Genomic DNA, 26,847 nt, shown 5'->3' on the forward strand with positions numbered 1-26,847 from the left:
AGGTTCAAATCCATCCACCCTCGTTTTCTTATTTAATCTTTTAATTAAAGGTAAAAACTACGTCGTTTCATTTAGTTCTCACATAACAAAGTGTCCTCACCTAAAGGAGGGTTCTCACTTGATCCCTCCCCTATATATATATATATAGAGGTGAGATCTGGTGAGACAATGGATTGTGGTGTCGCAAGGAACTTATAGTGTGACATAATAATTTTTTTTTGATAGAAATTGGGACGAGACAGACCTTGAACGGTGAGAGCACCCATGGTCCTAGAACTGTCAAACCCGCCATATATTAAATAAAGGAAAAGTTGAGTGTTTGAACAAGAGAAAAGGAAGGAGAACAAACAAGAAAAGGGGAAGGAGAAAAGTTTAGGAAATGTCAAGAAAAACGCAAATGAAAAAAATTACAGATGTCATCATTGATAAACCTGTGACAAAAAGCAGGAGCTGAAGGCCACCAATTGATCACTGAGGAAGAGACTCTAAGTTTTGCCAAAGCATCAGCAATGCGATTTCCTTCCCTAAAGATGTGTGAAAAAATAATGTTCATCCTAGAACAAATGTCGAGATACTGCAACCATTCTTGTCGAATACTCCAAGGAACATCTATGGAACGAAGTCGAAGTAGATTAACTACGTACATGGAGTCTGACTCAACCCAGAGCTGATGCCAATTTTTCTCCTAAGCAAGTTCAATTGCGAATATAGCAGCTCTCAACTCAGCCATGTAAGCAAAAGAAGGAGGGGTAGAAAAAGCAAAGCAACCTTTGGGAAAGCCTCGATAATTACGAAAGATACCGCCCGCTCCCGCCTCGCCAGGAGTACCAAAAGCAGAGCCATCCACATTGACTTTAACCCAACCCGGAGGAGGTTTAAGCCAATGAACATGAATAATGTTGGGAGACGGAAGCGGCCTTGGAGAAGCCAAAAGATGGGATAAGATATCAGCATCTCTCCTCGAAGAGCAAAAACCTTTAGAAGAGGCCAAGGACTCTCGAATCATTCGAAATAGGCCAAAAACTCAACATAAAAATATATTTTCCCGACATTTCTAACTTCGTTTTTCGAAACTTTTTATACTGTTAGACTCATTTAAATTAGACGGTCATTTTGAAATCCTTGAAGTTCAAGTAAAAAAATTCTAGTGAACGGAATCCGACGATTAGGTGGGCGTTTTTCAGTGAAAAAAACAATACCCAAAAAATTCGCAAAAAATTCCAAAATATGTAAAATATTATTCTGAGAAACTTTAATTCTTGGGTCGAAGCGGTATTTCTTACGATTTAGTTCCAATAAAACGTTTTCCTTAACTTTATCCATTTTACATGCTTTAACAATTTATTGAATCAAAATCGTAAGGAATCTCGCTTTTAGCTAAGAATTAAAGTTTCTTAAAATGATGTTTTACATGTTTTGAATTTTTTTGATAATTTTCTGGGTACATTTTTGGTCATACCTTTAGCACTATGTGTTGGAAAAAGCAGCACAAACTGCTGGACGCCAGCACGTTGCTCTAAATCAGTGTAAAAATTATTCTAATTAGTGTACCAATTGTTTCAAATCAGTGTATCATTTTTTCCAACAAAATAATTATATTGTTCCAACATAATTCTGAAATTATTCCAACATAATACTTATATTGTTCAGTGTACGAAATTGTTCCAAATCAGTGTAACATTTGTTCCAACATAATACTTATATTGTTCCAACAGAATAAATCAGTGTTCAATTGTTACAACAAAATAGTTATATTGTTCCATCATAATACTTATATTGTTCCAAAATAATAAATCAGTTTACCAATTGTTCCAAATCAATTTTATTATCTATCGTCTTCAATTTCATTTTTGTTTTTTTAGTATTTAATATAGTATTTTCAAATTTATATTAGTTATATTATTTAGAAAATAATTTTAATCCTTAAAATTTATTGAAAATAAAAAATTACCCTTAAAAATCAATAAATCATTTTCCTTAATTTTATCCATTTTACATATTTCAACAATTTATTGGGACTAAACCGTAAGGAATCTCACTTTGAGTCAAGAATTAAAATTTCTCAGAATAATGTTTTACATTTTCTGGAGTTTTTTGAAAAGTTTCTGGATATTTTTTTCTCACAGAAAAACAGATCGCCGGATTCCGTTCACCGGAAATTTTTTTACCTGAACTTCTGGGATCTTAAAATGACCATCTAATTAAGACGAGTCCAACGGTATAATTTTTTTTTAAAAAAAAAGGTTGAAAAAGTCGGAAAAATGCATTTTAAAGAAAAGAAATAAAATAATTTTTTTTCCTTTTATTTACAAATTTGCCACATTCTCCTACTTAATTACAAAATTGATCATTGTCACACCACAAGATTTGTCTCACCGTAAATAATCTGTCAAACTAGATCTCTTATATATATATATATATATATATATATATAGGAGAGGGCTCTTGTGAGAACCCTTTCACAGGTGAGAACCACCCAAAACTACGTAGTTTTTAGTAGAAAATTTTAAAAAAAACACTGCTGCTTGGGGGGGATGAACCTGAGACTCTTTGTTTAGACTCCACAAAACTTACCACTAAGCCAATTGATTTCCTTATAATTTATGTCGCGCGCTGATTAATATACCATTGCCCTTTTAGCTTCTATTGTTTAATTTTGATGCATGCACTTATTAATATCGATTAAATATGCATAATAATAAATTATTAATAGAAAAAAAAGAAATGTGCATAATAATGAATTATTAATAGAAAAAAATCTAAGAACATGCTCTAATTTCTTATTTATTTAATTCATTTATATTCTTGTAATTTATATTTTAAAATGTTAAGGACGATGTTCTAAATATTGTTACATATGTTCTAAATTTTATAATTTGGGTTCTAAAAATTAAGTATAATGTTTAAAAAAAAAAGATATATGGACCATTTTTACATTTGTTCTATAATATAATTTATAACTCATATTCTAAATAACATAACATATGTTCTAAAAAATATAACGTATGTTCTAAAGTTTATATTTTGTGTGCCAAAAATTAAGTATAATGTTCTAAAAATATCAGTAGATATCTCGATCGTTTTTTCATTTGTTCTATAATATAATTTATAACTCATGCTAAAAAACATAACGTATGTTCTAAAAAATATGTCGTACGTTCTAAACTTCATAGTTCGTGTTTTAAAAGTTAAAATATATGTTCTAACGTTTGTTTTAAAAAATATATAGTTTGTGTTCCAAAAATTTAGTATAATGTTCTAAAAAAATCAGTAGATATCTGGATCGTTTTTTCATTTGTTCTATAATATAATTTATAATTCATGTTCGAAAAAACATAACACGTGTTCTAAAAAACATAACGTATGTTCTAAAAAATATGTCGTACGTTCTAAACTTGATAGTTCGTGTTTTAAAAGTTAAAATATATGTTATAACGTATGTTTTAAAAAATATATTTTCTTATATAACATAAATTACAAAAATATAAAGGAATTAAATAAATAAGAAATTAGAGCATATTCTTGGATTTTTTCTATTAATAATTCATTATTATGCACATTTCTTTTTTTTCTATTAATAATTCATTATTATGCACTTTTTTTTCTATTCATAATTCATTATTATGCGTACAGTAAAACCTCTATAAATTAATACTCGATAAATTAATAAACTCTTTAAAATAATAATTTCTTCTGGTCCCGACTTGGACCAGTTCAAAAAATGATCAATTTTAATAAATTAATAAGATAATAATTTTCTGGAACAACCCTTTATAAATACATTGTATTATTACCTCTATAAATTAATAATTTCTCAAACACATATGCGAAATATATATAATACATACTTAGATAATTTAGCAAAAATATGAATCTATAGTTTTTTTTTCTTGAAATTTAAATATAGTTGAATTTCATTTCTAACTATTCTCAGTGTATTCAAAAGTGTCGGCATACCCTTGTCAAATTGTAACAAAAAATTGTAAGGAGATGATGATGATATGATTGCTTCCTTTCTTGTGACTCGTTTCAAAGGTACCGAATCATCCTCAATTGAATTTTGCTTAACGCTCGACACAATTTCTTTTAAACTTGAGCATTCATTGTTTTCACCTGCATAATCCAATATTTGATTGACATCTATTGGATTGCGGTAACCAAGCTGACCAATCATTCCCTCAAGTTCACGAATGTCTTTAGTGGTTGCTTCCTCTAAATTCGTTGTGGCAGATTCATAAAAAGTCTATTTTTGGTATGATTTGAAACAACATTTCATATAAATTTATATAGTAATTCATTAACTATGATATATTGAATATTTTTAACATAGATACAATGAACTTCCAAGTTCAATTAACTTATATAATGCACATTTAATCTTATTTGTTTATTGATTTTAAACAAAAACTTTATTTAAATTAGTAATTTAAACTTTATTTAAAAAAAAATTAAAATCACTCTATAAATTAATAATTATTAATTTATCGATTAATTAATAACTCTATAAATTAATAAAATTCCATGGTCCCAACATTATTAATTTATAGAGGTTTTACTGTATTTAATCGATATTAATAAGTGCATGCGTCAAATACTAAACAATTGAAGCTAAAAGGACCATGATATATTAAGCAGCGCGCGATATTATAAACAAAAAAAAGCTATTGGCTCAGTGGTAAGTAAAATGGAGTGTGGATGAAGAGACCTAGGTTCGAATCCCTTAGGTAGTAGCGTTTTTTATTTTATTTTCCTACTCAAAACTACGTAGTTTTAGGTGGTTCTCACCTAGGAGACACTGATACTGCTGAGGTTCGAACCCTGACCACCTCACTCACACTCCACACTCCTTACCACTAAGCCATTTGCTTTTCTTGTGTATTATGGTGCGCACTGCTTAATATACCAATGTCCTTGTAGCTTCTATTGTTTAATATTTGATGCATGCACTTATTAATATTGATTAAATGTACATAATAATAAATTATTAATAGAAAATTGCATAATAATGAATTATTAATAGAAAAAAATCCAAAAACATGCTCAAATTTCTTATTTATTTAATATCCTTTATATTTTTGTAATTTAGGTTATATAAGAAAATATATTTTTTAAAACATACGTTAGAACATATATTTTAACTTTTAAAACACGAACTATGTGTCATGTTTTTTCGAACATGAGTTATAAATTATATTATAGAACAAATGAAAAAACGATCCAGATATCTACTTATTTTTTAGAACATTATACTTAATTTTTAGAACACAAACTATATATTTTTTAAAACATACGTTATAACATATATTTTAACTTTTAAAACACGAACTATGAAGTTAGAACGTACGATATATTTTTTAGAACATACGTTATGTTTTTTAGAACACGTGTTATGTTTTTTCGAACATGAGTTATAAATTATATTATAGAACAAGTGAAAAAACGATCCAGATATCTACTGCTTTTTTTAGAAAATTATACTTAATTTTTGGAACACAAACTATAAACTTTAGAACATATATGTTTTTTAGAACATACGTTATGTCATTTAGAATGTGAGTTTTTTTTAACAAAAAAATGGTCCATATATTTACTATTTTTTTAAAACATTATCTTAATTTTTAGAACACAAATTATAAAGTTTAGAACATATGTAACAATATTTAGAACATCGTCCTTAACAATTTAAAACATAAATTACAAAAATATAGAGGAATTAAATAAATAAGAAATTAGAGCATGTTCTTGGTTTTTTTTTCTATTAATAATTAATTATTATGCATATTTGTTTTTTTCTATTAATAATTATTATGCGAATTTAATCAATATTAATAAGTGCATGCATCAAATATTAAACAATAGAAGCTACAAGGGCATTGGTATATTAATCAGCGCGCAACAAAATATACAAGGAAAGCAAATGGCTCAGTGGTAAGCAGTGTGGAGTGTGAATGAGGAGGCTAGGGTTCGAACCCCAGCATTAACATTAGTGTACTTTTATTAAATTTTACACTCAAAACTACGTAGTTTTAGGTGGTTCTCACCTAAGGAGTGTTCTCACTTGATCCCTCCCCTATAATAATAATAATTGATCTGAAATGTTAGTTCATATTTAACTAATATTTGATACAATAATACATGTAAATAAATCTATAGAAAAATTATTTTATACTTTCTTGCATACATGTCATATACCGTATTAAAAGGAAAATATTATCAAATAAAAAATATCGTGTGTATGCAATGCTCCCGAAACACATTGATTAATCTAGGATGTCATCCTACAAACCCTAATGGCCGGGGTACAACAGTGTAAATCAATGAGAGCCATCGTCATCCTTTGTCTCGTCGAGCGCCTGCGCTTCAGAAGCTCCCCTTGCTCGTATATAATCCCACGACCGTTGTATTTCAGACCTATCTTATTCTTGGACTATTTGTTGCCTATCATATTGCTCATAGACATGTTGCGCAACTCGCATTGTAAAAACAAAAACATCCCCATTGTAACATGTTTATATACATATATACATACATAGATCATGATACGAATACATAGTGATCCTGCACATCTACCGATAGGACATTGTGGTCCTCACGACAATCCTCCCTCATATAAAAAAACGTGTCATACATTAATAGAAGGGTTAATTATAAAAAACTACCCTGTGGTTTGGACTTCTTACGATGTGGTACCTGTGGTATTTTTTGTTACAAACACAACCTTGTGGTTGTCACCGTTAGACAAATAAAGGAGACGGTCAAAATTCTGTTAAAAAGGTGACGTGGCACAAGGGCAATTTAGGAAATTCGATTTTTTTATTTTTTTTCTTTCTCTCTCCTCCTTCATCGTGTTCTTCTTCTCCTCCTCCTTCACACACATGTCTTCCTCAACTTCTGTAAATACTCATAAACCCTCCCCTCTTTCCCTGTTTCCACACTTACTTTCAGCAACGCTGCAATTTCAGGCTCCTCCAAACTTACCCCCATTTTCCCCATATGTTCCTCCACTTCATAAGCCTTATCAGCCTCTAATTTCTCACAAAAACAAAACAAAACAGGATCGCAAGTCCTCAATCGCGGCAATTCATTGTAAACCCCCATGCTTTTCATCAAATTGAAAGCGTATTCTCCATCCTCTTTCGTCGCAGCTAGTCTGGCAATAGCAGTAATCGAGGCTTCGTTCGGTTTGATGCCGTTGGAAACCATGTTGTCGAATATGTGAAATCCGTATTGAGCGAGGTGTTTAGTAGTTGGGTTTGAAAGAGAGAAGGAGCAGAGGTATAAGAGAGCGTTGAAGTGGTTGTTGTTGAGGCGGATGTTGTTTGAAATAGCATCTTCGTAGAGAGAGATAGCAGTGGAAAGGTTTTTCGATTTTGAGCATGAGTTGAGATTCTGATAGAATTGGGATTCTTGGGTTTGATTCTTACTGTGTCGTTGCTTTTTCTTGCTTGTTTCATTTGCCATGGCTGCAACAAGGAAGAAGAAAGTTGAGATTTTTAGGAGGTAAGATAGAAGGAGTGAAGGAGGAGAGAAGAAGGGGAGAGAAAGAAAAAAGAAAAAATAAAAATCAAAAAATCGAATTTCCTAAATTACCCTGTGCCACGTCAGCTTTTTAACAAAATTTTGACCGTCTCCTTTATTTGTCTAACGGTGACAACCATAGGGCTATGTTGTAACAAAAAATACCACATGTACCACATCGCAAAAATTTCAAACCACATGGTAGTTTTTTTGTAATTAACCCTTAATAGAATAAAAAAGGCTCACATTTGTTTTGAGCGGATCAAAAGTAGGACTCCAATGGAATCAATAAAAGAAAATGTATTATATATATTTTATTTTATTTATTTATATTTTTTTTTGTAAAATATATTTAAAATTATGTTTGTTGAGTTTAGCTGAATTAATTAATTAACTAAATTTTAATTTGCTATATTTTTATTGTTAATAATCATAATTTATTTTTCTTCAAAAAAAAAAATATTTCTAATTTTTAATATAAATATATTAATTGGGTGGGAGCAGATGGGCTTAGGAGTTAGTTCGTAAAGTCAAAGCCTCGCTCAGTCGAGGCCAGTATAAACTTAAATTTTAATAGGATAAATAATTTATTAGTCCCATTCTTTGTACCTAACATACTATTTAGTCCATCTTTTTTGAAAAATACATTATAACATATCCCTATCTTTTGTCAATATTAACTCTTTGGTGTATCTGTCTATTTTTGTTTTTTTTTAGATTTTTAACCCAACATATCTTAGCTTTCAAAACCATCATAGTACGATACATAATAAACATATTACTCTGTTATTTTCTGTCTGTCTGTTTATACCAAATATAACGGTTAAAAATCTAAAAAAAATAGACAGAATGACCAAAAGGAGATGAGATAAAAAAGTGAGAACTAATAAATTATTTACCCATTATAATAAGATAATTAAGAAACAAGCCGTAACCTCTACTTGAACCCAGGCAATGAAAGGTCTAAATTCTAAAGGGAAGAAATGATAGGGCAGGTATGTAAGAACATGATAGAGGAAACATGGTATTTATAGACATGTACAAATCTTGCTATACTTTCTACATTGATATAATTCCATATGACATCCAAATTTCCAATAAATAAACATAATTATGGATGATTTGTTACATTATGGAATTGCTACATATATTTATATACATTTAGCAAAATAACAGCAAGTTTATGATGATGGGCATATACCGCAAATTCCCTATCTACCAAGACTCATAATTACTTATTAATATTTAAAGTTTAGTGCAATAGCTTAATAAAGGAAAACAGAAGAAATACCATCCTAGTAGTTTTCATCGAATTTTCAGCTTTTTTCGACCACGACCACTAGTGGATACTCAAGTCGGTAGCTCTCCTAGATCGTCTCTGAGCAACGAGTATAAATAAGATGTTTGGTTGGAACTTACTTTGTAGTCTTGTAGAGTAGTTTAATTAAATGGAGATAGTGGGAATGGCAGTAGCTTTTGTTTTCATTCTTGTTCTTAGCCTGTGGTTCTGGTGGACCAACAGAAACTCAGTACTCACCAATTGGCCTGTCGTTGGTATGATCCCATCAGTTCTCACCAATGCATCTCGAATCCACGATTTCGTCTCTGGTTTTCTTCAGCAAAGTAATGGGACATTTCATTTCAAAGGTCCTTGGTTCTGTGGCATGGACTATTTGGTCACTAGTGATCCCATGAATGTTCATCACACTTTGAACAAAAACTTCTCCAACTATCCTAAAGGCCCTGAATTCAACCACATTTTCGAATACCTTGGAGATGGGTTGGCCAACGCCGATTTTGATAGCTGGCGATATCAGAGGACTATGCTTCACTCTCTTTTCAATCTCTTTGTGGAGCATTGCATCAAAATAAAGCAACAAGAATTAGAACAAAACAGAAACATTAATGAATTCGATGCCCTAACATATTTTCTGCAGAATGAACAAGTACTGAGTTACAAGTTTATAAGGGATATGGCAACTAATCTTTTATTTGCAGGAAGAGTACAACGAGTGCTGCTCTTTCTTGGACCTTTTGGCTAATTGCAACCAACCCATCTACAGAAACAAACATCTTGAAAGAGGTGGAACAACATTTTGGTACTGATAACTCGAAATTTGTTTACGATTTTGAAAAGCTCAAACGACTTGTTTATCTACATGGAGTTATATGTGAGGCTTTAAGATTATATCCGCCGATACCCTTTGAACGGAAAGTATCGATTGAATCAGATATCCTCCCAAGTGGTCTTCGTATCTCCAAAAATACAAAGATTTTATATTCTTTGTATGCAATGGGAAGGATGAAAGAAATATGGGGTGAAGATTGTTTAGAATTCAAGCCGGAGAGATGGATTTCAGAGAGTGGAGGAATCAAACATTATCCTTCATACAAGTTTACAGCATTCAATACTGGACCAAGAACTTGTCTAGGTAAAGATCTGTCCATTTTGCAGATAAAAGCAGTTGTTTGTGCTACCTTATGGAATTATTCACTTCAATTGATTGAAGATCAGCATGCTTATCCATCTAGTTCTGTTACTCTTCAGCAGAAAAATGGTTTAAAGGTTAGAGTTTTCAAAAGATATGCTTAAGGAGGACAATATGGAACAAGTCCCTACTGGACTTCTTATCTAAGCTTTCTTCATAAAAGCTATGTTGTTTGTCAAATTAACAAGTATATGTTACTTGTACTAAAATAATTGTAACAATGTCTTTTTATGTTGTTTGTCCAAGTTAACCTATATATATAAATATATACAAGTTAAGTAAATGAAAACTAACTTTTCTGTATCCTCTCGCAAGCAGTTTGGTTTCAATTTAAGAGGTCATATTCAATACATCTCAATCGTCACAAAATTAGCAAAGTCGAGTTTCAAAGGGTCACTCATTCCAATTATAAGCTATTGAACCTGATAATTTTCCAGTTATAAGCTAGGTGTACCACCTTGTGGGGGGTTACAAGTAGCAATTGTGAAGATGCATGTGATATGAAATGACGAAAGAAGTTGAGGCAGAGGTTAACAGGTTCATTGAATTGCTCGCTTTTTCTAGGTGGCATGAGAGCTTAATCATGTGGGAATAAAATTCCCATCTTGTTCAGAATACTATAGGAGCTGTGTAGACACAATGAGGGAAGAATTGGAGAAGCCTCATGGAGTATGTTGAGAAAGTGGAGAAATTCAATGGCTTTGGTTAATCTCAAGAGCATCTTAATGAGATCATGATGAGGATAGGGGTACCATAACAATTTTAGGGCAAGCTCTTTTCTACCATATTAAAGGGTCTGGTAGTAGCATGGTATCAGCGCCTGCCTAAGGCTACTGCCTCGTCTAAGAAGGGATCCTTGTGATACAGATTGAAAGCGATAAATGAAGGTTTTAATCGTAAACCTACAAAGATGTTCTTCTCTAGCTAGACTAGAAGGAGTGAATCCCGATAAACAAGGTATAAACCTTAATTCTAGAAAGAGTATTTGATAGATAAAGTTGCCTTATCCTTACAAAATGAGGGTTTAAATACAACCTCTAAATGATAAGTAAAGGACAGGAACTACCCCTATTAGGGTTACAATATGGTTAATAATAAAAGGGTAAGGTAGGTAATGCGCCTAGACAACTGGTACAGAGGTGCAGGTACGGAGCGTCAGGGGTTGTTGCTGAATTCCTTCGGCAGAAAGTAAACCTGAGATCCGCCCAGTGTAGTTGTTGGTACGCCTCATGGCGTACGCCTAGATCCGCCCCGCTCGCGTGTCCAGGGTATCCGCCCTCCTAGGTACAACCTCTATAGGAACGACGAAAGTAGATCCGCCAAGGCGCGTTTTATCAGTGATCCTAGTTAGGATGTCCGCATCATTCTCTCCTTCTTTAAAAGAATTCGGCACTGACTTGTTTGTGTTGTGCTCCAAAGGACCATCTGACTTCCATGGGCTAAGGTCACGAATATTGAACGCCGGTGAGATTTTACCCAGCCAGTTCGGCAAAGCTATATGATAGGCATTGGCATTGACCTTCTTGGTGATCTTATATGGCCCGTACTTTCTCGGTCGAAGCTTGCTGCTTGTGGCGTTGATGAGTCTCTCTTTTCCCAAGTGTACCATAACCTCATCTCCCACCTCGAATTGTAGGTCCCTGCGGTGCTCATCCGCCTTAGCTTTTAGTTTCTGGTTTCTCTCCTCAAGAGTCTCCTTCACCTCTTGGTGCATCTGGACGTAGTCTTTGGCTAGCTAGTTTGCAGTCACGTTTCCTTTGGGAAGATGGGCTATATCAAGGACGTGATTCGGGGTCTTAGTGTATACCACCTCAAAGGGTGACTTCCCAGTTCCCGAGTGTACAGATCCATTGTAGGCGAACTCAGCTTGTGCTAAAACCACGTCCCACATCCTGGGCTTATCCTTACATTTGCTGCGCAGTAAGTTTCCCAGAGTCCGATTGACCACTTCTGTCTGTCCGTCTGTCTGAGGGTGGGCGGTGGTACTAAACTTCAGAAAAGTATCAAAAAGAGCCCACAAGGTCCGCCATAAGTGACTCAGGAACTTTGTGTCACGGTCTGAGACAATGCTCTTTGGTACGCCATATAGTCTGACAACCTCTTTGAAGAATAGCTTGGCAGTCGCTGAGGCGTCGTTAGTCTTACGGCATGGTATGAAGTGTGCCATTTTCGAAAACCGGTCAACAACCACAAAGATGGAATCCATGCCTCTCTGAGTTCTGGGTAACCCTAGGACAAAATCCATGGACAGATCCTCCCATATGGTTTCTGGTACAGGCAAGGGTAGCTGTAAGCCAGCATTTGTAGCGTGTCCCTTGGCGGTCTGGCAGATATAACATCGTTCTACCAGGTACGCCACATCTCTTCTCATTTTGGGCCAGAAATAACGGGAACTCACTGCTGCATATGTCTTGTCTCGCCCAAAATGTCCCCCCAGGGATCCGCCATGTAGATTTCGGACCACCTTCTCGCGGATAGAAGTGTAGGGTAAACAAAGTTGGTTGCCCCTCATTAGATACTCATCCATCAAGTGATACGCCCCATCCCCAGGTTGGCGCTGGCACTTCTCCCAGATACTTCCAAAGTCAGGATCTGCCAGGTACTCTCCTCTGATGTGTTCGAAACAATCGGTCTCCAGGTTGACTATTTTTATTAGTGCAACCCTCCGACTCAAGGCGTCCGCCACTATGTTCTGTTTTCCAGCCTTATGGATAAGCTTATAGGGGAACTTATCTATGAAGGCAGACCACCGGGCGTGCATGGCACTTCGAAGTTGCTTCTGACTTCCCAGGTATTTGAGAGCTTGATGGTCAGTGTAGAGGATGAACTCTTTTCCCACCAAGTAATGTTCACATACTTTCAACGCCCTCACTACAGCATAAAACTCTTGATCATACATTGCCCACCTTTGCCGTGCCTCACAGAGCTTCTCACTGAACTATGCAATGGGCCTCTTTTCTTGCATCAAGACACCACCAATCCCAATTCCACTGGCATCACACTCAACTTCAAACAGTTTGTCAAAATCGGGATACGCCAGCACTGGCGCTGTACTCAGCTTTTCCTTGATCAAGGCGAAGCTCTCTTCTTGGGCGTCCGCCCACTCGAACCCCTTTCCCTTCTTCAAACATTCCATCAACGGGGCCACTATGGAACTGAAGTTCTTAATGAATCGGCGATAAAACGTTGCTAGCCCATGAAAACTCCTGATATCCCCCACGTTCCTCGAAGTAGGCCATTCTCGGATGGCTCTTACTTTCTCCCCATCAACTTGGATTCCACTCCCGCTGACCAGGAATCCAAGGAAAACTAAGCTCTCCATGACAAAGTCACACTTCTTGGTGTTGGCGTATAGTTGGTGTTTCCTTAACAGGTTAAACACTGTCTGCAAGTGCTCTTCATGTTCCGCCAAGGTCTGGCTGTGGATCAAAATGTCGTCAAAATACACAACTACGAACTTCCCAATCACTGGGCGAAGCACCTGATTCATCAGTCTCATAAAAGTACTAGGGGCGTTGGTCATCCCAAAGGGCATAACTAACCATTCATACAATCCATCTCTTGTCTTGAAGGCAGTCTTCCACTCATCCCCAGATCGGATTCGTATCTGATGGTACCCACTCCTGAGATCAATCTTGGAGAAGACTCGAGATCCGCCAAGTTGGTCCAACATGTCATCCAACCTTGGAATCGGGAACTTGTACTTGATGGTGATCTTGTTAATAGCCCTACTGTCAACACACATCCGCCAAGACCCATCCTTCTTCGGTGTAAGTAAAGCTGGAACAGCGCAAGGACTCATACTCTCCCTAACGTACCCCATCTCGATGAGTTCCTCCACTTTCTGTCTCATGACATCATTCTCCTTTGGGCTCATTCGATAATGTGGGAGGCTTGGCAAACTAGCCCCAGGCACAAGATCGATATGATGTTGGATGTCTCTCAAAGGTGGTAACCCACTTGGCAGTTCGTCGGGGAACAGATCTTGATACTCGCCAAGTAGGCGGGTCACTTCAGTCGGCATCTCCCTTTCGCCCATTTGGGCGGACTCGCGACTCGCCTTAACCATTACCACATACACCATCTGGCTCTCCTCACATTCGCTGACAAACGATTTGTGTGTAGGACAGACTACCAAGGTAGACTTCTCGTCGGCCTTTGGTTCTCTCATCATTGGTGTAAGGACAAACTTCACCCCATTCTTTACAAATCTGTAAGTGTTTTCTCTTCCGGCGTGGATGGCGTCATTATCAAACTGCCAGGGTCGGCCCAACAATAGGTGGCATGCGTCCATGTCGACCACATCACAACAGACTTCATCATGATAGTTACCAATCTCAATAGGTACCTTGCATCTCTGGGTCACCCTCAACTCGCCCACGTTCTTGATCCATCCCACCCTGTAGGGATCAGGGTGCGCCTCCGCCAACAATCCGAAGTTCCGAACGGCGCTGCTACTCACAATGTTCTCTTGGCTCCCACTATCTATTATCACATTACATCGCCCACCTTTCACAAGACAGCGGATCCTGAATAGTCGGTGCCTCTGATCTCCCTCTATTCGGTTGGAGACTAACAAACGTCGTACCACATGAATGGCGTATCTCTCTTCACCCGCCTCATCATCATCTTCTCCCAATGGTTCACAAAATACTTCATCCTCTTCGTCATAGTCATCTTCATACCTCTCTACCATGTTGGCGCTCTTCCTCCTAGGACACTCGTTGGATCTATGGCCTGACTCATTGCACCGAAAACATTTGAAAGGTGCTGGCCTTGCATACGGATTGTTGCCCTTGGGTGGTATAGGTGCTTCCCTGTATGGTCTAGTATCTCCAACGGATCCTCTTCCCACACTGTTGACTTTGGCCCCACTGGCACTCGCCACCTGCTTGCCTTTGTCATAAGACTTCACGTTATCTCTTCCTCCAGGCGTATACTCAGTAGTGGCGGATCTCCTGGATCTCCCGGTCAGTTGGGATTCAGCCTTGAGGGCTAAATTCCTAGCATCTTGTACTCGCACCACCATCTGTGTGCCAATACGATCCTGAATGTTGTATCTCAACCCTTCTAGATACCTAGAGGTCTTTTGGCTTTCAGTCTCAGACAAGTTGGCTCTCGCCGAAAGCCTCAAGAACTCTGAAGTATACTCATGGACACTTCGGGTCCCTTGAGAACATCCCCTGTAGGAGCTGTAAATATACTGCTCATAATCCGGCGGTAAGAACCGCTCCCTCAACATCGCCTTCATCCGTAGCCAAGATCTAATCGGATCTCTGCCCCCTCTTCTTCTTTCTTCCCTCATCTGATCCCACCAAACTGATGCGCCCCCCTTCAAGCGATACGCCACCAGCCTCACCTTCCTCTCATCAGGAATCCCGGCATACTCAAAGAAACGCTCAACTTCTGATAACCAATCTAAGAATCCCTCTATATCCAGCTCGCCACCAAAAGATGGTAAGTCTATTTTTAGCTTAAAGGCATCATCTCTGTCAAAGTTTCCTAGATCTGGTTCTGCCCTAGCCATACCCACACGCCTGTTATCAATCGGACCAACATCCCTCATATTTCTAAAGGCACCATTATCCCCAAGATCCTCAAAATCATCACTATCGCTATCAGCGTTATGCACAAGGACAAAGTTGGGTCTTCTTACCTCAGGATCCCTAGGACCCATTTGTGGAAGTTGGACATTTGTCAACGGCAGTCAAGGTGGCGTGGGTTGCCTTTGGGGTCGTTGTTCAAGGACTCCTTCCCTCCTTTGGTCCGACTCCCCGGCGGCTGGTCTGACCACTGCACGAATCTCTAATCTGAGGTTTTCCAAGGAAGCGGTTAGCTCCTGGAACCGTTGGTCGTTTTGCTTCTGCCGCTCAAGGCTGGCCTGGATTTGTTCCGCGAGGTGCTCTCTCAGCTCCTCGTATCTCCGGTCACCGATTTCCATGGAATCTTGCGGTTGTCGGGGTTGAACCATTGCCAAAAGAAGTTTCGGGTCAGGAAACGATTGGCTCTGATACCAATTGATACAGATTGAAAACGATAAATGAAGGTTTTAATCGTAAACCTACAAAGATGTTCTTCTCTAGCTAGACTAGAAGGAGTGAATCCCGATAAACAAGGTATAAACCTTAATTCTCAAAGAGAAAGAGTATTTGATAGATAAAGTTGCCTTATCCTTACAAAATGAGGGTTTAAATACAACCTCTAAATGATAAGTAAAGGACAGGAACTACCCCTATTAGGGTTACAATATGGTTAATAATAAAAGGGTAAGGTAGGTAATGCGCCTAGACAACTGGTACAGAGGTGCAGGTACGGAGCGTCAGGGGTTGTTGCTGAATTCCTTCGGCAGGAAGTAAACCTGAGATCCGCCCAGTGTAGTTGTTGGTACGCCTCATGGCGTACGCCTAGATCCGCCCCGCTTGCGTGTCCAGGGTATCCGCCCTCCTAGGTACAACCTCTGTAGGAACGACGAAAGTAGATCCGCCAAGGCGCGTTTTATCAGTGATCCTAGTTAGGATGTCCGCATCACCTTGTCTTGACGCCCTTATCCACCCAGAATCCATGAACGTTGGGGAGAAAATGCACGACTTAATCAAGGAATTGGGAGAAGAGGCGTGTAAGAAACAGATTCATAATCGGATCAAGAGTTACCTGGCAAAGAGTTGGTGGAAGACCCTTTCAAGAGGTTCCAGTTATGCTCAGTACTAGCAGATTCAATAAAGGAAAGAAACAACTCTGAAAAGAGAGGAGTAGAGAGAGTGTTCTGAGGCAGGAAAACTAGTTTGACACATAAGCCTTCTTTTGTTTGTAGGGTTATAAATAAATAATATGTTTTGCAAAAAATCTTTTTTTCCTATTTGTGATGTTTAGTATATAAATATTGCGCATTTCTTTTTTTTTTTAAGTCATTTGTGAAAGAATGTTTGACATATATAATGATCTCCTTATATGAAATTGACTTTCTGTACAAAAGATGTTCTTATAGTTAATCTTATACCCCAAATCAATCCCTTTATAAAAAAAAACTTGGGAGAAATTCTATAAGAGAAAAGGAAAATAAGGATAGTAGGCATCAAAAGCACACCAATAAAGCATCAACAATAAAATCTATCCACTACAGAAAAACAGAGAGTTAGCGACCGAAATATCGGTTGCTAATTCGGCCGCTAAACTGTTTACGACCGAGTTAGGTTGTTTAGCAACTGAATGCAATTTTTTTTTTTTGAAGGGCTGGTAAACAGGGAGTGTGAATCATAGGCATCCCAACTATGTTGGCACCCCTAATCAAAACACCCAATCCCTATACCAAATTTATTAAAAAGAAATGAAAGAATTAATAAATACATCAGGTGCAAGATAAAACTAAGCAAATCTGTAGACCTGCCATCCTCCTAAGTTACAAAGGAAAGTCGAAATACAGAATTGGGGGATGTCCGACCACCAGGTTAAGTTTGAGTTGACTCTTCCGTAGTTTGCAAGGGAATCGGCCACTTGATTGCCTTCTCTATAGATGTGGGAGACTACCACTGTCATTGATTGAAGATTTTTCAGACATTTTAGCCAGTGCTGTCTAAGAGTCCAAGGCACTAGCTTAACTCTATTGCGAATTGAATGTACCACATAAGATGAGTCACTTTCGATCCAAAGACGCCTCCAGCCTCTGTCATGAGCCATATTGATCGCTGATAATGCAATTGGTCGCTATAGAAACGCTACAAAAGAAATAGGCTTTACCAACACTTTCATAAAGTGTCGAATGAGCTTAATTAAAAACAAGCCCAAACTATTTAATTGATTTGTGTTACAGATCCTAATATCCCAATTTCATACCTCTCTCCCTCATCTTATTCTCTCTACTGGTTTGGGAACTCATTCTCGCTGTCTCCGAGTTCTCCTTCAGTCTCTGTGATTTTTTAGAGATTGTTGTCCGCGTGATTGTTTGGTGGTTTGAAACTATGGATTCTTTGGGTTATTCACGATGCTTCTTCATGGGACCTATATCAATATAAGTCTGAATTTCTAGGTACTTTTTTTCTTCTTTTTTTCAATTGTTGGTTTGATTTGGTTTGTTTTCTTCCCTTTATAGGTTCTGCTTTTTCTTCTACTAATTTTCCTACTTCCTAACCTTGACTGGTTACCCTTTTCTTTGTGTTTAACTTCTAGATCTGTTAATTAGTTGGCGTTTTCTTTTCCTGCCAGGTATTTTCCAGATTTAAATTCTTCTTTTTCTTTGGATTTGTTTGCTATTATTGATTTGGTTGTTCTATATTTATAATTAGAGTGTTGATTTATGATAAGGGAAGTTGAAAAGTTTTTGCTTAATCATGGGCCCTTGGTAATCATAGGGAAGAAGTTTTCCTAGGGGAAACACTGCTATGGTTTACAACTGATGATTTAGGTTGGATGTATGGAACCTAAATAGATAATTTTATGGTTACTCTGTTTTTCTTATTATTATTTTTATGATAGACTTTGCTATTTTTTAAGGTTGAAGGAGAAGCGCAACAATGGTGGATAGCTTTCATGCTCTAATATAATATTGGAATAGATGATCAACCTTACAGCATGTGTTCTAAATTAGTTTATCCTGACAGAGTTGTAATAAGGCTCTCCGAAAGCACCATATGATATGGGTAAGAGTTGAATTGGGCATTATTGCTCCTTTCAGGTTTTATTTAGTTTCTAAAATGACGTTTAATTAGACAAGGAAATTATCAAGATAATAAAAGAGAAACTTAACATAGTATATTTTGGTATCTCGTAGCTGTCACATTCATCAGAATATGAAAGAGATTCTCTGTCCAATGATTAACATGGGCAAATGTGTTCGTCTATCTTGTTGATTCATAATACTAGTGTGTCATGGCAACATGAGGTATTTCAACTACTTGTTACTCCACAATACCTTGGAATGCTTCTGAAATTAATCTTATAGTATTTGCTATGTTGATCATATTCATGCTGTTTGTTTTTCAGTTCTTGCTTACTCTAGAACTCATTTGCATCGCATCTCGAGCTTCCTTTCGCTTTTTATTCCCCAGATAGATGTAAAAAAATGATTCCTTTTGGCTTTGTAGATGCATCTGTGGATTTCAATTTCCTGTGAACCTTTACTGATGTCATATTGAAGGAGAATATGGCAGGAGAAAGCAGAAGCCAAGAACAGAAGTTCATTTCTATAAGGTTATATCATGTTTCAAAAGCGATTTAACTGTCCAATGCTTTTCATAAACAATAGATTGATGCCAGTCTTATTTTTCAATTTTTCAGTTTTGGTGTACAATAAAATTCTGTATAATCATGTGAAGCAGCATAAAGCTGAGGATCGTGCATTGCTGTGAGCTGTGGCTGGCAATATTCACTAGTAGAAAAATGTTCATTTGCATCGCTGCATTTGCATCGGCCCCTAATACATTTGCATCGGCCCTTTAATAGGGGCCGATGCAATTGTCATGAAATAAGTATTTGCATCGGCCCCTTATTAAGGACCGACGCAAATACCTTCGTTATTTGCATCGGTCCTTAATAAAGGGCCGATGCAAAAGCCCGTTCATGTATTTGCATCGGTCCTTTAAGTAAGACCGATGCAAATACTTCTATTATTTGCATCGGCCCCTTATTAAGGGCCCATGCAAAAGCCTATTCATATATTTGCATTGGTCCTTTAAGCAAGACCGATGCAAATACTTTTCTTATTTGCATCAGCCCCTTATTAAGGGCCGATGCAAATACTTTTGTTATTTGCATCAGTCCCTTATTAAGGGCCGATGCAAAAGCCTATTCATATATTTGCACGGGTCCTATACGGTTATCATTTGCATCGGCCTTTCATAGGGCTGATGCAAATGAACAATCTGTTTTTTCCCCAATTCCCTTTTTGCGAAAAATAGAGTAGACCTAATAAGTACTGAAGAAAGAAGTTTGCTGGAAAAAATCCAGAAGGTCGCGAAGAAAAATTCCTATCATGGAAACTATCAAGTCGTTGAAGAAAAATCCAGAAGTTTGCTTCGATCCTTTGTTCTCTCCTCTCCCTTCATCGTGCAAATACAATTTTCCATTTGGGTTGTTCCGATTCTGAGCTCTGAGTTGAAAATCCTTCGTCTCCCTGTTGCTTTGTCGTCGTTCTTTACTTCGTCACTGGCTACTCCCTTTCTCTTTTCTCCTCCTTTTACTACTTCTTTCTTTTCTATTTGATTTAGGGTTCCGTTGGCGATGAGTTGCCATTTGATTTTCAGATTTTGTATTATCGCCATCACCTTCCCCTCTGTCTCGAACTTCCTACCCTAGGCGCCACTACTCTTCATTTCACACGATGTGAATTCAGCTTCACTCAGATTCTATGCGCCGCCTCCAATGGCAAGCAGGTTTCTTCTCGTCTCTCGCAGGTTCAGGAGTGATGTCCTATTTTTTCAAGTTTCTTGTTTCAGTTGCGATGTCCTGTTGATAGATCGTGATTTCTTCAACAAGGATTAGAACCGTAAGTCACTATCTGTCCATTTGTTCAAATTTTTTCCTGTCATTTATACTTGATACTATAGATATTGGTTTAATTCTACTATTTTACTCGGGGGAAACATTTAAGATGATTTTAGCAAAGATGCAGGTACCCAAAGACTGATAACTTTTACTTAGCAAAGTAAGTTCTCAGATCTAATTTATCATTGTGTAATGCTATTTTATTCAAATCTTAATTAGGCCGTTTTAATTCAATGTTTCTTCTTGCTATTAGATTTACAATTCCATCATGTTTAAGTTTTATCGGTTACTTTTACATTTGAGCTGCATCTTAGGAATTTCATAGTATAATTTCCAATTCTTTGGTTATTATTGTGTTTACATTACTTAGGCATAGTTGTGATTGATTACTTCTATTGGTAGCTTTTTTTAATTACTTTTAGATGTTGAACTTAGTACAAAGATATTTTCTTTTAGGGTTCTTAATTTAATTACAGAACTTCTGTATCATGTTTATAGTTATACTTTTTTTTTTTTTTTTGAGTTTTGGGTAATGTTGAATCTGTCTGATTTCTTCTTAATTTTAATTAAAGTTGATTATATGAATATTGATGAAATGACATAGAAGATTGATGATTATGACATTGTTCTAAAAGATAAGATAGATCCGTCTTAATTGATAATGAAGGAAGTATTAAAGATTACAGCATATCATATACCTAAAAGAACTATTGTTTAGAGGGAAGAAATAAATTCTACAAGAGATTCTCATTGCAACTAAAATTACATATGTGCAGATTGATCTCAGTGCAACGGATAAAGGGGATGATAAAATAACAGGATTCGAGGATTTGAAGTTGGAGGAAATTGAGCATCTAAAATTTAGTTTCAAAACCGAGATAGCGGTGCCGATGAGCTTAGTAAATAATTCTGAGATGGAAAGGGTGTTTGATGCCTCAGTTCTATTTGAATTTGACTTAACTGTAGATGATATTGGTGGATAACGATTTACTACTGTGTGTATATTGTGTGTATATGGTGTTGAATAGAGTTTATCCATGAGGTTGCTGATACGGCAGTCTAATTTAGTTGGTTACATGTGTCCAGCCTGCAAGGCAAAAATCTCTGGGACGAGAAATATATGGGGTGGTGACAGTTCATGAATTTCACTAGGTGTGTGGCAATTTTAATTAAATTCAAGTTTATTTTTAGGGAGCTTATAATGGTTTTCAGTATTTTACGTTTCTTTTTGTTTATTTATGTATACATCTGAATCTGATAGAGGAACATTTGATTATGATAATGATATTGATAAAATATGTTGGCCTATGCACCTTGGTGTTTTTCTGTAGAGTACTTTTAGTGCAGGGCACAAATGTTCCTATTTCAGTTCATACTAGTATCTGGCTTTGCAACCATTTCAAAATAGATGAATCACTGGCACATAGATCATATAATTTAGATATGGTTCATATAAACTAGTACACTCCAAACTCTAAAGTTTTGATAAATTTGGTCTGTTATCATCCATCCATTGAGATATAAAAGAATTTGATTACAGCTAAAGATCCAAAAAATTAATTCAGGGTATCTGCCTTAGTTGAGTTGTATGTTGTTCATTTTCTTAGACAGTTATCATAGCTCTATAGGTATATGTAATAAAGCGAATTTAAAGTTTTCCAATTTCTTTTGTTGGTTGGTTGAATAACTATCCATGCTTTTGTTTAGGGTTTTGTACCTTTTTGTCCTTGGTTGGTATTTATTGTTTCCTTCATGTCTGCTAGGTTTGACTTAGCAGAACAAGCGGACCCAGCATTCTCTAGGTAACATTTTTAAAATTCCACATTTTCAAATTGATCAGTGTACTTTTACAGTATGATTTGATTCATGTTTGTCATACTAACTGTTATTCATTTGTAGGAAAAACTTCATCCCTCATGATGTTCACATGGAACGACAGATAATGCCCCGTGCAGTTACTAGCATCAATGGGCCTACAGATTGGAATGAAGCTTTGGATATCATATGCTTTGGCTCCCCAGAGCAGGTTTGTATTGTCCTTTATATAATCACTAGGTCATTAAATTGTTTATTTTATTTCATTATGCACAGATAAAATTTTATTTTGCGGCATTATGTTTTTTTTTACATGGTTTTATTAAATTGAGATTCTGAATTTTGGTGTATTTGGTTGCAGTCAGTTGAAGGAATGAAAGTTGTGTGCCATGAGTTGGCACAGGCCACTGGTGATCCAGAAGGCAGTCTAATGAATGAACTTGTGAAAGATGCTGATAGACTTGTTTCATGCTTGGCTAGCAAGGCAAGTGATATAGAGAATAAGTACCTTCTCTTATGTTTCTTTTGGGCATTTTCTGCGTCCACCACTCCTTATATTTCTTGACTAAACAGGTGGCCAAGACTTTTGACTTCAGTTTGACAGGAGCTTCGTCAAGGTCTTGTAATACGTTCTTCATACACTTATGCAGGTAAGTTTACAGCCCAGTGTTCTTGTTTATTGTTCTGCCTTCTTTCCCAGTTCTTCATGTGTACATGGTTAAACACTATGATTAGGGTCTGAATAACAAGCAGAGACTGAATACTCCTTTTTGGAGAACTAACCACTATGTTAGGATGCATTTCTAACATAGTGTTTTGCTTGATTGAATTTGCTGCAGACATTTCAAAATAAAAGACTTGCTCATGCTGTTAAAGAGAGCACTCTGGACAGTCTAATAACAGAGCTTCTACTTTGGCTGTTGGATGAAAGGGTTCCCCATATGGACGACGGCAGCCAACTATTGAAAGCATTGAATGTGCTTATGCTTAAAATTTTGGTGATGGTTTAACTGACATGCTTCTTATCAAGTTTAAGATATGTTTTACTTCCTACCTTATAAGTGGTTGTACATACAGGATAATGCTGATCGAACTTAATCCTTTGCTGTCCTAATTAATCTCTTAAGTCCACTAGATCCCTCAAGATGGCCTTCACCCGCGTCAAGTGAGACATTTGCCATCAGAAATCAGAAGTTCTCTGATCTTGTTGTCAAATGCCTGATTAAACTCACCAAGGTAATTTTAGTTGCTTCTTTAAGCCTTGCCTGCTTGCTTGAGAGATATGGTACAGTTGGTGGTCTTACGTGAAATGGATAATTATCCTATGGAGTCTGATGCCAGATTACATTTGTTGTTAGTAGCTGTCATAGAAAGTCACAGAAAGTTGTTCCCTAATAGCACACGATTTGGATTATTGATGTCATGGTGGCATTAATGGTTATTATATGGTTTACTCATCTTTATCATTACCAAAGGAATGAGCTGATAAGAGAGAGGAACAAATTAAACGAGAACGGAAACATTAAAATTCTTTAAAGAACTAGCTATTGTTGTTTACCTTAAGTGTCTCAAATTGTCAAAGTGCATCAATGGTTGATTGGACTTCTTGTTAATGATACATGAATTTTCAGGCTCTGAATGGGCGTTAAGCTTGCCTAGGGCTTGAATGAGGGCAGATTGAGATTGCATATACTGTTTAAAATCTGTTGTATCATTTTTAGGTACTGGCAGAAGAGTATAACTTTTTCCCTAAGAAATACTAGTCTTAGTTGAACCATTTCCTAATATTGTTCTCTTCTATTGTATTAACAATTTAGAAGTGTAGAAAAGAGTAGAATTTCATCTTTTAGGGGAGCGTCCTTCAGTTTCCGTAGCACCCGTGTTCACCAATGTGTGAATTATCCAAGCATATATTCTTGAATTTCTTCAAGAGTGGTTTCCGAGGAAGAGGACGTGGTTTCCGTGGCCGCGAGAGAGGAGGATATAATGGAACTCATGCTGACATGCAGCAAGATGGAGGCTACAATTACGATGCACCAGCTCAAGGCCGTGGTACTTCCCTTTTTCCTCAACTTATGACTTACATTTTTCACATTTATTTTTTTTATCTGTTGTATATGTTTTTCCAAGCATATGATAAGGTACCAAGGGAAGTACTTTGGTGGGCCTTGATAAGGAAAGGCATTTCGCGGAAATATATTGACATCATAAAGGACATGTATGAGGGAGTATGCACGAGTGTACGTACTAGTGTTGGGAAAACTGAAGAGTTTCCTATTACGATTGGAGTGCATCAAGGTTCCGCACTAAGCCCATTTCTTTTTGCCATCGTTATGGATGAACTAACAAGTTCACTTCAAGATGGTATACCATGGTGCATGCTGTTTGCAGATGATATTGTGTTGGTTGATGAGACGAAAGAAGGAGTGGAGATGAAGTTGGAACTATGGAGGCAAACTCTAGAATCTAGAGGCTTTAAGTTGAGTCGAAGTAAGACAGAATATTTGGAGTGTAAGTTTAGCGGCCGTAGGAGTAGGGAGGCAGGGACAATCACCCTAGATGGGAGAGTTGTTCAGGCCTCGGATTGCTTCCGGTATTTAGGATCTATTATCCAAATGGATGGAGAAGTAGATGGAGATGTTGCCCATAGGATTAAAGCTGGTTGGTCGAAGTGGAAGAGTGCTACGGGTTTCCTTTGTGATCCCGGCATGCCTAATAGATTGAAGGGAAAATTCTACCGGACGGCAATTAGACCAGCATTGTTATATGGTACGGAGTGTTGGGCAGTGAAACACTGCCACATCCATAAGATGTCGGTGGTGGAGATGCGTATGTTGAGATGGATGTGTGGTCACACGAGAAAGGACCGGGTGCGTAATGAAATAATTAGGACAAAAGTAGGGGTCACATCTATTGAGAATAAAATGAGAGAAAACCGACTAAGGTGGTTTGGCCATGTGAGACGTAGAGCGCTTGATGCGCCGGTTAGGAGAACCGAAGAGTGGCAAAGGGATGTAGTGGTGAGGGGTAGGGGAAGACCTAAGCAAACTTGGAGGAGGGTGATCGAGAGTGATATGAGTTTATTGGGAATTGAGGAAAATATGGTAGTGGATAGGACGGAGTGGAGGGAGCGAATCTGTGTCGCTGACACGACTTGATTTTCACGGTTTTATATGATGGTTCATGTTAGCCGATCCCGAATCATTTCGGGACTAAGGCTTTGTTGTTGTTGTTGTATATGTTTTTCCAATGGTATGCCTTTTTTAACTATAATTTATCAAAATCGTCCTTGAACAAAATAAGATAAATTTAAAATAATTCACAGCAAAAGCCAGCTGTTAATCTGGTGACAGTTTGGTGAGAAGGTGAACTCAAAACTGCAAAAGCTAATGAGATGATTGGAATGATAAATTAAACATCCAAAGAATTTATGTATTCAAATTCGGATGATTTTCAAGAGATGTTCGAGTAAATATTAATTCCTAAAGGTTATAGAGATAGGATGAATTATGAACTCTCTCACCAGCATTGTGTTACATTAGTTGTTGAGAATTTTTATGTAAATTGGTGGAGGTTGAGTTTTCAGCACCGTATGTTCGTTAAAAATGAGATGTATTTCGAATTGGTTAAACATAGTCTTGTAAGATGAACATGATCTGTTTATGTTGCAGGTCGTGGGCGTGGAAGGGGAAATCGTGGAAGGGGTCGTGGATTTAAGGTGTTGTAATGGACCGATCCAGGGAGTTGCATGAAATGGCCCGTTTTTTATTGAATGGAGTGCAGTGTTGTTGATCATGTTTGATGTCTTCTCCAGTATCATCGTTATTATCATATTTTATTCCTTCTTTTTATTGGATTTCTCGGTGCGAACTAGGAGTGTTAACTTTAGGATATATTATCGTGTAGCCCCGTAGACACTAATCTTTGTAGTTTGACACGGTTGGAAACAAATGGTAACTTTTTTTTTCTTATGAAACTATTAATTTGTTACAGGGTACTGAAATGATGCAATATATTAATTTAGTATATTTTGTCTTCAAATTGAACAAATCTGAATACAGGATAATGAAGGATATTAAAATTAAATTCTGGAAAAATAAATAAATTTATTTGTGCAAATAAATTCATTATTTGCATCGGTCCTTAAATATGGCCGATGCAAATAATACAATCATTTGCATCGGCCCTTAAATATGGCCGATGCAAATGTTATATCATTTGCATCGGCCCTTAAAAAGACCGATGCAAATAAAGAATCATTTGCATCGGCCGTTGTAAGGGACCGATGCAAATGATTGTATTATTTAACGTGGCTGACACATCATTTGCATCGGCCCCTTACAAAGGGCCGATGCAATAGAGGTGGCCATTTGCGTCGGTCTCTTTAAGGGGCCGACACAAATGACCACCTCATTTGCATCGGCCAGCGACCGATGCAATTGTATTTGCGTCGAGGGCTTTTGCATCGCGCTGCGGTCGATGCAAAAGGCCCTAAACGGCCGATGCAAATGGCCATTTTTCCACTAGTGATTGGAGCTCGTGGCGGTCT

The 26,847-nt window shown here is 37.0% G+C and overlaps 1 protein-coding gene and 1 pseudogene across 11 annotated transcripts; both read left to right on the forward strand.

Moving 5' to 3' along the window:
* The first annotated feature begins 8,782 nt into the window (after window positions 1–8,782).
* Window positions 8,783–10,111, forward strand: LOC136220685 (alkane hydroxylase MAH1-like; annotated as a pseudogene).
* A 7,668-nt stretch (window positions 10,112–17,779) lies between these two features.
* On the forward strand, window positions 17,780–26,318 carry LOC136218916 (protein MOR1-like). 11 transcript variants are annotated; one of them, XM_066006096.1, is made up of 15 exons: window positions 17,780–18,030; window positions 18,171–18,206; window positions 18,495–18,640; window positions 18,772–18,882; window positions 19,085–19,190; window positions 19,278–20,484; window positions 20,590–20,643; window positions 21,570–21,635; window positions 22,247–22,285; window positions 22,383–22,509; window positions 22,660–22,782; window positions 22,872–22,948; window positions 23,138–23,296; window positions 23,376–23,534; window positions 25,970–26,316. In XM_066006096.1, exons 8-13 carry the CDS (start codon window positions 21,622–21,624, stop codon window positions 23,193–23,195), a joined length of 438 nt encoding a protein of 145 aa, XP_065862168.1. In that variant the 5' UTR covers window positions 17,780–18,030; window positions 18,171–18,206; window positions 18,495–18,640; window positions 18,772–18,882; window positions 19,085–19,190; window positions 19,278–20,484; window positions 20,590–20,643; window positions 21,570–21,621; the 3' UTR covers window positions 23,196–23,296; window positions 23,376–23,534; window positions 25,970–26,316. The 11 variants fall into 11 exon arrangements, with proteins under 11 accessions (XP_065862168.1, XP_065862169.1, XP_065862167.1 ...); XM_066006097.1 differs by having other exon boundaries at window positions 20,611–20,643; XM_066006088.1 differs by adding an exon at window positions 24,116–24,350 and having other exon boundaries at window positions 17,781–18,030; window positions 19,278–20,643; window positions 21,260–21,635; window positions 25,970–26,318.
* The last annotated feature ends 529 nt before the right edge of the window (window positions 26,319–26,847 follow it).

The sequence above is a fragment of the Euphorbia lathyris genome, chromosome 2 (genome assembly GCF_963576675.1).
Source record: "Euphorbia lathyris chromosome 2, ddEupLath1.1, whole genome shotgun sequence".
In the NCBI taxonomy this organism is placed as follows: domain Eukaryota; kingdom Viridiplantae; phylum Streptophyta; class Magnoliopsida; order Malpighiales; family Euphorbiaceae; genus Euphorbia; species Euphorbia lathyris.